The sequence below is a fragment of the Poromitra crassiceps genome (genome assembly GCF_964638095.1).
Source record: "Poromitra crassiceps genome assembly, chromosome: 5".
Taxonomy (NCBI): Eukaryota; Metazoa; Chordata; class Actinopteri; order Beryciformes; family Melamphaidae; genus Poromitra; species Poromitra crassiceps.
This window is the reverse complement of record NC_139642.1, coordinates 54,353,796-54,366,295: the sequence shown is the minus strand read 5'-3', so window position 1 is coordinate 54,366,295 and position 12,500 is coordinate 54,353,796. Positions and strand designations below refer to the sequence as shown.

At 43.4% G+C, this 12,500-nt stretch overlaps 1 protein-coding gene across 2 annotated transcripts in view; it reads left to right on the top strand.

Annotated features, from left to right (window-relative positions):
* Nucleotides 1-12,500, top strand: part of gria4a (glutamate receptor, ionotropic, AMPA 4a) — a gene marked incomplete at both ends in the record, with an annotated part of 168,574 nt that overhangs the window by 99,769 nt on the left and 56,305 nt on the right. For both annotated transcript variants that reach the window (XM_083637609.1, XM_083637608.1), the window contains 3 exons: nt 1-97; nt 558-662; nt 3,445-3,555. The exon at nt 1-97 is cut by the window's left edge and continues 71 nt beyond it. In XM_083637609.1, coding sequence (XP_083493735.1) covers nt 1-97; nt 558-662; nt 3,445-3,555 — 313 coding nt within the window. The remainder of the gene's footprint in view (nt 98-557; nt 663-3,444; nt 3,556-12,500) is intronic.

Sequence of the window (12,500 nt, the reverse complement as noted above, 5' to 3'; positions counted from 1 at the left end):
GATCGATATCAGTCGCCGTGGCAACGCCGGCGACTGCCTGGCCAACCCGGCTGCTCCCTGGAACCAAGGGATAGACATGGAGCGCACACTCAAACAGGTCAGAGAAAGTCACACACTCAACTCACAAACAGATCCTACACACACACGCACACACACACACACACACACAGACACATGCACACACACAAACACACACACACACACACACACACACACACACAGACACACACACACACACGCACGCACACACACACACACACACACACACACACACACACACACACACACACACACACACAGACACACACACACACACACACACACACACACACACACACACACACACACACACACACACATGAAGATTACCATTTAATTCAGCAAAGCTTAATATAATTCCCACCAGTAAGCAGTATTTTGCTGAACATTCCTCTCATAGATACAAAGCTTGAATTATAGTAACTTGTGTTATTCAAACTGTCTTATATTGTAAAGACCACTTCATACTGCATTTGACTTCTTCTTTTTCTTCTTCTTCTTCTTCATTGTAAATCCAGGTGCGCATTCAGGGCCTGACTGGTAACATCCAGTTTGACCACTATGGCAGGAGAGTCAACTATACAATGGATGTGTTTGAACTGAAGAGCAATGGACCACGCAAGGTAGGTTATGACGACTGCTTTTAATCAATAGTACCAATAGCCTATGTGAGGCTAAACATATTGCACCGTCTAATTCAGTTGTTTTTGTGGCAAATACAACGTGAAATCAATGTGTCAGCAAAGCAGATCATCAGCGTTGTACAGTAACTGACATCTGACTTATCCCACATTGAATGTTTCACACATGGGATCCGGCTACAGTGAAAGCACTGAAAAAGGCTACTGTTCACGTAGCCTTTTTCAGCTTTCACCGTAGCCTTTTACAGTGCTTTCACTAGCCTTTTAGGGGACATTCACACCAAAAGTGTTTTTTTCAGTCAGAACACTATGAAAATCATGTTGAGAGCGCTTCCATTGTGCACAAAACACAGCGCACGGAGCGTTTTTTTTGTGCTTCTTTTTGTTTTCACCTGCAGTCGCGTGCAGTACAGATCAGAACACAACGACCACACGGACGGTAGACAGCTGGTTTTGTCTGTTTGATGTTGTTCACTGTCAACATGAAAGCCAGATTATTGCCAATTCTGGCAGCAGCGAGGTTGGAGGATCCCTCGGGAGGAGAAAAGCTAGGAGGAGTGGAAATGACGAGCAGCGCGCTTTTCCTCTAGTGTTAAAGTCCCTGGAAACCAAAATCCACAAAAACGTTCTAACTATGTTATTTAGGGTCTTATGTGAGTAATTGTGTGGCTCAGAAAGTATGAGCCATTACTTTCAACCCAAAGCCTTAAAATCGCCACTTTTCTACAAGGTCTGGATTTCCATTTCCTCATTGAAGAGAGCGGTGCGCGCGGTGCTAAAATGCATGATCTTATCACGTCATAAGATTTAATCGAATCACACACACGCACGCGCGCACACACACACTGACACACACAGTAGCGCTGTGCACTCGCAGCGCAGAGATCTCTTCCTCTCTGTAAACCCTCTCTGTCTGTGCTATGCGTCGAGCAACGCGTGAACACACACACACACACTCCATCTATCTTTCCTTCTCTCTCTCTCTCCGGTAACGGAGAGAGAGGTCTCCTCCGAGCAGGTCTCCTCCAGCAGGTCTCCTCTGCTGCAGACGGGACACGCCCACACAGTCCGCGGGAGAAAATACACTCTAAAATATAATTGATTCTCATGACTTTTGCCATGACTGTCAAACCTAAATTTATATACTTTGCAACATTCATCATCGTTCAAATTTGGCTGGTAGCTTATTAACATAGGTTCCTGTGATGTCATGAACTCAAAATGCTAAATAATAAAAAAATATTTCTGGTTTCCAGGGACTTTAAACTTTTTTCAGCTTTAAAACGCCCACAGCGCTCCTCCAAAAACAACAGACGCCACCAGCACTGAAACGCCAGGTGCGTTCATTAAAAGAGGAGCAGGTCTAGCGCGTCCTTACATAGATAATTAATTGCAGAAAGATGCTGGCAGCTCCAAAAACGCTTTTGGAGTGAATGTCCCCTTACAGTGCTTTCACTGTGGCCTTTTACAGTGCTTTCACCGTAGCCTTTTACAGTGCACTATAAAATGCTAGAAAACCTTGCCTGGGTCCAGACCTTCGAATCCGCCCACTCCACCCTGCTCTTCTGTTCTGGCATTGTGACATGCAACAGTGATTTCTCATGTTGAACAAAACATTCGATCCAATGAGCACCAAGGGGGCATAGCCAATCAGCGGCAATAAACATAAAAATGGGCGGGACTAGCGCTGTTGTCAAGCTGTTATCATGTGTGCCGGGAGGAGCAATGGCGACTGCTACGAAACGAGATAGACGATGCTATCGAGGCTCTAAATCGCTAAAGTACCAATTACTTTGAAATCCAAACAGCACTCTGCTTTGAAGGTATTTATGCAAAGGGAAGATATTTTTTTTCCCATTCCTCCCACTTTATTAGGTCCAGGCAGATATGTTGGTCTCTAGTGATTGGTTATTAGATCCAGGCAGATATGTTGGTCTCTGGTGATTGGTTATTAGATCCAGGCAGATATGTTGGTCTCTGGTGATTGGTTATTAGATCCAGGCAGATATGTTGGTCTCTGGTGATTGGTTATTAGATCCAGGCAGATATGTTGGTCTCTGGTGATTGGTTATTAGATCCAGGCAGATATGTTGGTCTCTGGTGATTGGTTATTAGATCCAGGCAGATACAGTACGTTGGTCTCTCGTGATTGTTTTTAGATCCAGGCATATACGTTGGTCTCTGGTGATTGGTTAGGGAAAATCAAATCCAGAAGCAATGTCAGACTATAAAAATACAGCTGGTTGTAGAATAAATCAACCAGCTTTTCATCAGTTTTTGTACAGTAAATGTGACTCATTAGAGCTACTGTACAAGGTTATTGCAGGACACTGAATTAGACGTTGACGTACTGCAGCCTGTTAATTAAAAAACACACACATAACACCTATAACTTAAAAAATAACATTGTGTACCAACTTCTCAAGGGTCCCTTGGACAGTGATGCATGTTTAATGAAAAGTCTAGCTGCCAACTCAATATCTCTACAGTTCCATTGGGAAATTTGCTGGAGTGAGCTCCTTCTGTTGACTCTTTCTTTCACTATTCATTGTTTCGCCCCATCTCACATACTCTCACTGTCTCTCTCCCTCATTTTACCTCATATCACTCACTGTCCTCCATCCTCTCTCTCTCCCTCTCTCTCTCTCTCTCTCTCTCTCTCTCCCTCTCTCTCTCTCTGTCTTTCTCTCTCTCTGTCTCTTTCTCTCTCTCTGTCTGTCTCTCTCTCTCTCTCTCTCTCTCTCTCTCTCTCTCTCTCTCTCAGATTGGCTACTGGAACGACATTGATAAACTGGTTTTGGTCCAGAATGAAAATTCTCTATCCAATGAGAGCTCAGCAATGGAGAACAGGACGGTAGTCGTGACGACCATCATGGTAATGTACCCTCTGACTCCTCCCCCTTCTTCATGCAGTAGTGTGGGTGCTGGGGGGGGGGGGGGGAGGGGGATTTGGGGTGAAGCCACGCTTCAACACACTGACAAGGAATCAGCTTTGCCACCCCCCCAAAACCTAATTTCACCAAGGCATCTGATTGGCCAGCTCCAATATTTTGCATCTATATTGAATAGAGGCTTTTTCACATCCCTGTTAATCCTTATAGTGTCATGTAGGTGTCAGATGCAAAGTGCAAGTGAAAGCAACATATCATAATGACATTTATATAAGTACTTGGCAGAGATCATAGTAGTGCCTAAGTCACGCCCTCTTCCGGGTTTCGGCACGGGGCGTATGAGATTTCATTCCCCATTCATTTGGGTCAAACCAAGCGATTCAGCTCAATTCAGAATCAAGAGAGACCATAGAACATTTCACTAATAAACAAAAACTAAAAAACTAAAGCAAACAAAGATTCCCTCGGAGTGCAAGAGACAGGTTAGGTGCAGGTTAGGGGGCTCAGCCGTGGCCTGGAGTTTCGGGGCACATCTCCCCCTGGTGGCCTTGCAGGATATTACATACACGCTCAGGGATCCAGTGGAGAGGAGTGCAGCAGAGAGTGCCGACAGCTTTTTTGGGCCAGGCTGAAGCATTTTGGATGAGCTGTTAGTCGCTGCTGAAGAGCAGTGTGAGCCCAGCCAGCAGAGAGGGAGTGGCAGGAGTCCAGCTGGGAGATTACACTAATGACTCATTAGCGTAGGAAATCTCAAACTCACCCCGGATCAACGTTTAGGAGTGACCTCACTCCACTCTCTCCTAATGGCTTCCTCCTCGCAGCACAAACACAGTGAGTGCAGACGGCCACTCACTGGGATTTGTTCATGCCCTCTGCTTCCATTTGATTTCACTTCGCCAATCTGCAGCCTTTTGATGCCCATCATGTAAATGCAGCCGGTCTAATTCAATTGGGCTGCAAAGTGATGTAAAGTGAAAGCGACCCAACAGAGTCGTTTCAAACTCGGAGATAAAAGAGCCACAGATGTGAGAGTTTGGGGCAATTTGGTGTTTGTTTGAAGCCACGTTGCTTCATCCAGCATACTAAGCTAATTATGACAACATTCTCTGTTATCATTATGCTCCATAGTATTTACACTGTGAACAACATGAACGAGGGAAGGGGGGGGGTACTTCATTCTTAAAATAAATGTTGCCATGTTAATAATAATATAGTGAAGGTCTACAGTGCCTCTAGTGGACAGGAGTGGTAGCAACAGATAGGATCTGCACAGAGGAAGGGGGAAGATGTGGCAGGAGATGTCCCTAGTGAGGGTGGGGCTCTTCTGGCCACACCTCCACGCATGCACACGTCATTATGAAAGTGACAGTAATGCTAAACTCCAGAGCAGTGTACTGTATGGTGCTGTGCCTGCAGCCCACACACCAAAAATAGACAAAGCACACCAATACAAATACATCAACTCAGTCAAATGAATAAGAACATTTGATTTGGATTATTCTCACATTATGTTAATGGCATGTTATTACAATCTGTTGCTGTCCATATGGCTGTTTGGCTTGTGTTTTTAATATTATCCATCACGTGTGGATTTGCTACTGTTTGTGTGTTCCTTCCCAATTTTTTCCCCGTCCTTGTCTTTTTGACGTCTGTCTCTTTCCAATCAATTCCACTATTGTCCTCTCTCTCTCTTTCTCTCTGTCTCCATCACTCTTTCTATCTGTCTGTCTGGCTACCCCCCCTCCCCACACATCTCCCTGGTCTCCACCCCCCCTGCATCTGTCTCTGTGGATGGTGACTTCAGTGGGCCTTGGCTAACGTTAGCTCAGCCACCTCCTCCTCTTTGCAGCCTCTGATGATGAGGAAGCCTCTGCTGCGACACTGACGCCTCGTCTCACAGACAGAAACACTGAGGGGAAAGAAGCACAGACTGACAGACTTATTGTCTCTAAGGCTCCGTGTATAGACTCTGTGCTTTGCTTTTGCTTTGTCATGATGTTATGGGATTTTTTGGTTTGTTTTCAAAAATCGTCTTTGTGGATTTTATTTTATTTTTTATTTTTTTTACTTTAAAGGTTATTTTCGTGGTATTTCTGCTTGGCTTGGAGGTGGTATACTGTGGAGTAAAACAGCAATGATGAGAGGATGTGAGTGAAGGGAAGACATGCGGATTCAAACCCAGGAGCCCATTGAACCACTGGGATGCCTTGCTCAATGAGTTGGTGTCTTCCTCTCGTGACAAAAGTCATGGACGAGGTCCTGTTCATCCAGATTCTTTTTTCCACCCCTTCCAATACTGAGGAGTCCTCAATCATTGAAGAAAGAGGTAGGGCGTGCACATCCGCTTGTAAGGCTCAGGTGCAGGACGAAAAGCAGATAACATAGAAAATAAATAGAGTCCGCACACTGAATTAAAGTAAGCTCCCAGGTCAGTTTATTTTAACGTTTCGACTACAAAGTCTTCATCAGAAATGAAGGAGGAAGTAGGAGGAACACTCATATACAGCCGGTACTCAACACCGATTGGTGGAGAGAGACAACAAGGCAGGTGAATACATTTGTGTCAATCAATGCTCTTTCAAAGCAATACATAGATACCGGTATACATTTGCATGTAAGTATAAGTAGTACAGAGTACAAGGACCTTCACTACTAGCAACTGACAGTATTATATAAATGCAAACCCAAAGAAAATAAAAAATATATAATATAAATCTATTCAGTGTAAGCAGTGTAGGTAATGTGTTGGGTCACATAGAAAGCCAACACTCCAGATAGAATTAAATAAGAGAAAAATCCCACAGTCTTTCTAGACCATGGTCAGGCTTACCTACACTGAGAAAAGGACAAGGCAGAATCAACAGTATATAGAGGACAACAACTATGTGTTGGACAAGATGAAACAAAAATAGTTTGATAAGGTTAAAATCAATTTAGAAAAGGGCGGTTTTAAGAGGGAGAAAAAGTCCCAGAGTAACCACATCAACTGGAAAGATTGATCAGACTTAAAGACTGATATACATACACAGATATATACATGTTAGAAAACAAAGAAAAGGCTATAAAAATGCCCTAATATCAAATGACTCATTCAGGCCCCTGTTGACTGTGTCTAAAGTTGAAATCCAGAAGGCCTCCCTCCTAAGAAGAAGGGAGTTGATATCGCCACCTCTAGGTGGCACCTTGACATGTTCAATACCAATATACTTCAAGGAGGAGATACAATGATGTGCTTGAAAAAAATGTACAGCTACAGGGTTTTTGAAATCCTGCGTTCTAATATCACTCCTATGTTCAGAGATTCTGGTTTTCAAAGGTCTTAATGATTTTCCGATATAGGCCAAGCCACAAATGCATTTGATCATATATATAATATTAGAAGTGGAGCAACTAATGATACCTTTAATTTTAAAACGTTTACCAGTGATGGGGTGGTTGAAGGTGTGACATTTGTAAGTGAAATTACACTGAGCACATCTACCACATTTGTAGTTACCATCAGGGATCTCAGTCAAAAAATGAGAAGGTGCCGGCTGTCGCAAGTGAGACCTGACCAATAAATTCTTTAAATTAGGAGGTCTCTTATACACAACACGTGGGGGAATTGAAAATACATTGTTAAGGGAGGAGTCAGAACTTAAAATATGCCAGTGTTTTTTAATTGTTTTTTCAAACTGACAGCCAAGAGGAGAGTATTGCACCATACAGTTCAGACGTTCGTCTCATACTTTTTTATCCCTGGTAGTGAGACACTCTACCTGAGAGCTGACACGGAATTTATCTGACGCTGGTTGAATCCATTGATCAGGATAACCTCTCTGTCTAAAACGTGACTCCAGGTCTAAAGAGTGTAAATTAAATGACTCGTCTGTACTACAGATTCTGCGAATACGTTTAAACTGGCCAACAGGAATGCCCTTCTTGAGAGGAGTTGGATGGTAGCTGTCAGCATGGAGTAAAGAATTGCGATCTGTGGGCTTTCTATACAAGTCTGTGCTCAACTTACCATTTGTGTTGATAATCATAATATCAAGAAAATTCATCCGAAAAGGATCAGAAGCTACAGTAAATTTCAGATACTCACTACTTGCATTTAAGAATGTGTGAAAGGCCGTCAAATCAGAGCTGGACCCAGACCAGAGCATAAAAATGTCGTCAATGTAACGTTTCCATAGTTTAATGTGTGGTAAAAAGGGATTCAAAACAGGGTTGAGAAGAATGTTGCTTTCAAGGAGGCCAACATAGAGATTAGCAAAATTGGGCGCCATTTTACTCCCCATGGCAGTACCACATTTCTGCAAGTAGAAAGATTTCTCAAACAGGAAAAAGTTATTTGTGAGGACTATTTCAGTCAGCTGTTTCAGACACGTAGTACTGGGAATACATTCTGTCCTCTGATTGAGAAAATGTTCGATGGCCTCCAATCCACCTTGATGTGGAATGTTAGTGTACAAACTCTCAACATCAAAAGTAACCAATAGTGAGTCATTACCTACCATATCTAAGGTTTGTAAAACCTGAATGAAATCACTAGAATCCCTTACATAAGAAGGAAGAGCAAAAACATGTGGTTTAAGAAAGAAATCAACAAAGGAAGAAATTTTCTCAGTGAGAGAGCCGATCCCTGAGACAATTGGTCTTCCAGGTGGCACAGTAGTGTAAACCTTATGAATTTTAGGCAAAATGTAAATCACAGGTGTCACTGGATATTCTACCTTCATATATTCACATTCATTTTTAGTTAAATTACCTCTTTCGAGGTGGTCTTTAAGTACAGAGTCTATATGGTTTTTAAAAGTAGAAGTAGGGTTACCATTCAATTTTTGATAAAATAAATCATTAGAAAGTTGTCTATTGATCTCCCCTATGTAAGCAACTCTGTCTTGCAGGACAATGGCGCCCCCTTTATCGGCAGACTGAACCACAACAGAAGTATCTTTTTTTAGTTCAAATAGAGCTAAACGTTGACACTTGGAAAGATTGTTGGCTACCTTATACTCACGTTTCTTACCTAAAAGTTGAGAGACTTCACTCTCTACCAATCTACAGTAGGTGTCTATAGATGAATTTCTATGTTTAGGTGGAATAAAGTTAGATTTTTTCTTAAATGGGGTGTTTCGTGTCTGTGGATCTGTGTTTGACTCATTGGAAACTACAGAAATGTCAGGTGAGGGATTCACATTGCCTGAATTGACAGTCTGTCCATTGAAACCTCTGTTTTCATTGTTACCAAAAAATTCCCTTAGTCTCAGAGTACGAAAAAAATTATGAAAATCAACCAAAATATCAAAGTCATTACAGTAGGTAGTCGGGACAAAAGACAGCCCCTTGCTGAGGGCTGTTATACAGGACTCAGAGATGGACCTACTTGAAAGGTTAATCACGGTGGATACTGTCTGCTGCGCGTCACGATAGGGGTCCTCTCGCTTCTTCCTCTGGCCCCTCCGGCATTTCTTCCTCCTCGGTTGTTGCCTCGAGGTGGTGGCAATGAGGATGTGTCCCTCTGATGGCGCTCGCCTAAGGAGTGTAGGAGTGTTCCTCCTACTTCCTCCTTCATTTCTGATGAAGACTTTGTAGTCGAAACGTTAAAATAAACTGACCTGGGAGCTTACTTTAATTCAGTGTGCGGACTCTATTTATTTTTTATCCTCAATCATTACCACCTTCTTTGTTGCGTATGGAAAACCTGGAGGAAAATTCACCTTTGTTACAGTATATATACATATATATATATATATATATATATATATATATATATATATATATATATATATATATATATATATATATATATATATATATATACTGTATATATACTGTATATAGGGAGGATGTGCACAAACAGACGGGCCTTCGCCTGTATTTTAGAAACCCCATCCTTCGATATCTCTCCCCTCCATCTTCATATTCCTGCTCGGTCACTCTGTAAATCTACTCGTCATGCCTACTCGCTCAGCTTTCCTCTCCTGCAGTCCCATGGAGGGTTGCTGAAGATACACGCAGGCTGAAGAATGTGTGCATGTTGTCTCAATTTTGGATGTTCAACAGGAAGGAGATCTATCTGATGCAGACGAGACCACCGACAAGATTGCGACAGCTGAGGAAATTTGAAATGGAGTACTTCACTGTCATAGATGTTTTCGTCTGGCCTATGCTGTTGTTTTCACACTGACATTGTAACCTGTCTTCAGGGGGTTCTCTTGTTTTCTTTTTGTTTTGGTTGTGAAACAATTTGTGTTTATAATTGAGCTGTTTCAGCCGTAACACTAAAGGCATGACAGTACACTGGCCCTCAAAGTCACAATCATCCTGAACAAAGCACAAGGCTCTTTCACACACAGATCACGCAAAATTGCAGTTTAAGAGTCCCGCAAAGGCCACAGCCTCGCCACAGAAATTGCTTTCACACAGAGCCAAGCAGCACGGCCACATTCCCGTGCTGCGGTGTACTTTCAGGTGAAATCCCCCGCTCCCGGATTGAAAGGCGAGCGGAGGGATTTCCAGCTCCAACTAAAATTGGAACGATACACGACCGCACGCCAGTCTTCTCTGTATCGTTCCAATTGAATAGGCTATACTAAAATTGGAACGATACACGACCGCACGCCAGTCTTCTCTGTATCTTCCAACAGAGCTGATTTCGAGAGGGAATATCCGCAGACCAACTCGCCACAGACAGCTATAGCCCTCTGAAGCTTATTATTATATCCGTTAATTTGACCTACTAATGTCAACATCGTTTGAGCATAAAGCCTAACCGCACGGAGCATTCCTCCTGGCGTCCCTGCAGTCATGATTGTATAGGCTACTTTTTTTACTTTCACTCGTGCACTTTCTTGATACATGAGGTGATTTCCCCTGTAATTCTTTTATGAATGAGCTGACCATTCGCACCTTTTCCGGCTAGCTGCGACGACGCTTTCAAGTGGAGGCGGGTTGCCAGGTAACCCGGCGCTGTTACTACCTACCGTGGCGGGACAAAAGGCGTAAAACAATTATCCACCAAAGCGCGTTCACGACTTTCACATCGGAGGCGCGAATCCTATTTTCCGTGCATTTTTCGGCTTTCAAGGCCGGTGTGAAAGAGCCTACAGTGATCTGCAGGACTGGATTGAAACCTACCTGCATGTGGTTGTGCCGATGTCCAAGAGAATCACAATGTGCTTTATTCACGTTTATTTTGTTATTTTCATCCCTTTTATTGATTTATGTCATATGTATTTAGAAGGATTTGGCTTTATGGAAACACACACACACACACAGGCACATGTATGCATGCGCATGCGTGCGCGCGCATGCGTGCGCGCGCACGCACGCACACACACACACACACACACACACACACACACACACACACACACACACACTACAACCTACATTTGCCCTTTACAAACTGTCATATATCTCAACCACACACAGACACACTGACACTAACTTACACAACACACACACACACACACACACACACACACACACACACACACAGACACAGACATCACTCGATCACACCCACACAGTGACATTATAATGTTATCAGTCTAAATGACAAACACACACTGATATATGCACCGACACCGACACACACACACACACACACACACACACACACACACACACACTGACCAAGCTGCCGCCCTGAAAATCATCCACACATGAATCGATGGAATCTCCTTGAATGTAGTTTTGATTGAAGTATTTCTCCAAATGCTAACCTTGAACTCAGTAATTACTGTAACAGCGCTTGACTGACTGACCGACTGACTGACTGACTGACTGACTGTCTGGTAAATGGGTTACTGCCTGGATGACTGCTCCACTAGATTGGCTACCTAGCATGTTTTTAGCTGGCTGGTTAGCTAGGTGTTTGACTGACTAAACGTGATGAGTGTCTTACTTCCTTGCAGGTTGGCTTTCTGAGTGTTTAACTGGCTGACTGGCTGGCTGAATTAATTAATTCAAGATTCATTTTAATAGTCATAATGAGTAATCAGATTACAAATGTGGAATTTGACTTAGTGCAGTATGCAGCACAGTGATCACATCAACAGCAGAAGATGGAGCAAAACAGAAATAATCTCAAATTATATATTATAAAGTGCAAAGTAAAAGTCCTTTAACGTGGCATAATGAATGAATGAATGATATCAACGTAACGTGTGTGTGTGTGTGTGTGTGTGTGTGTGTGTGTGTGTGTGTGTGTGTGGTCAGTTGGGTGCCTGGCTGTTTTGCTGTCTGCCTTCTTGGCTTGGAAAGCAAGTCCTGCCTGTCTTCTTGGTGCCAGCGTGAAGTGTTTCATGTCTTATCAGGCTCAACCATTTGCCTCCACAAAGCTGTTCTCCCTCTCTCGCCCGCCCATTCCTCCTCTTTATGTCTTTTCTGTCCCCTCTCTCTCTCTCTCGCTCTCTCTCTCTCTCTCTCTCTCTCTCACTCTGTCCCTCCCACCTTCCCCTCTTTATGTATTTTCTGTCCGGTCTCTCTCTTTCTCTCTCTCTCTCTCTCTCTCTCTCTCTCTCTCTCTCTCTCTCTCTCTCTCTCTCTCTCTCTCTCTCTCTCTCACTCTGTCCCTCCCACCCTTTTCCCTCTTTATGTATTTTCTGTCCTGTCTCTCTCTCGTTCTCCCTCCTCCTCTTGATCTCTCCTCCACACTCCCTCCCTCTCTTCTCTCCCTCTGTTTCTACCTGTGGTCTTTTCCCTGGCTGTAGCTCTGTCTGTATCCTCATCTGCGTTCTCATCTTTCTCCGAGTCCCATCCTCACACTCTCCACTCCACTCATCCTTCCCTCCCTTTCCTCTCCCTCTCACTCGCATGTCTCCCCCTATCTCCTCTCACCCCCCTCTCCCTCCCCTCTCTCTGTCTCAAATTCAAATACATTTTATTGACATGACAGTTTAGAAAATCATATTGCCAAAACAGTACAGAGGATTCAAAC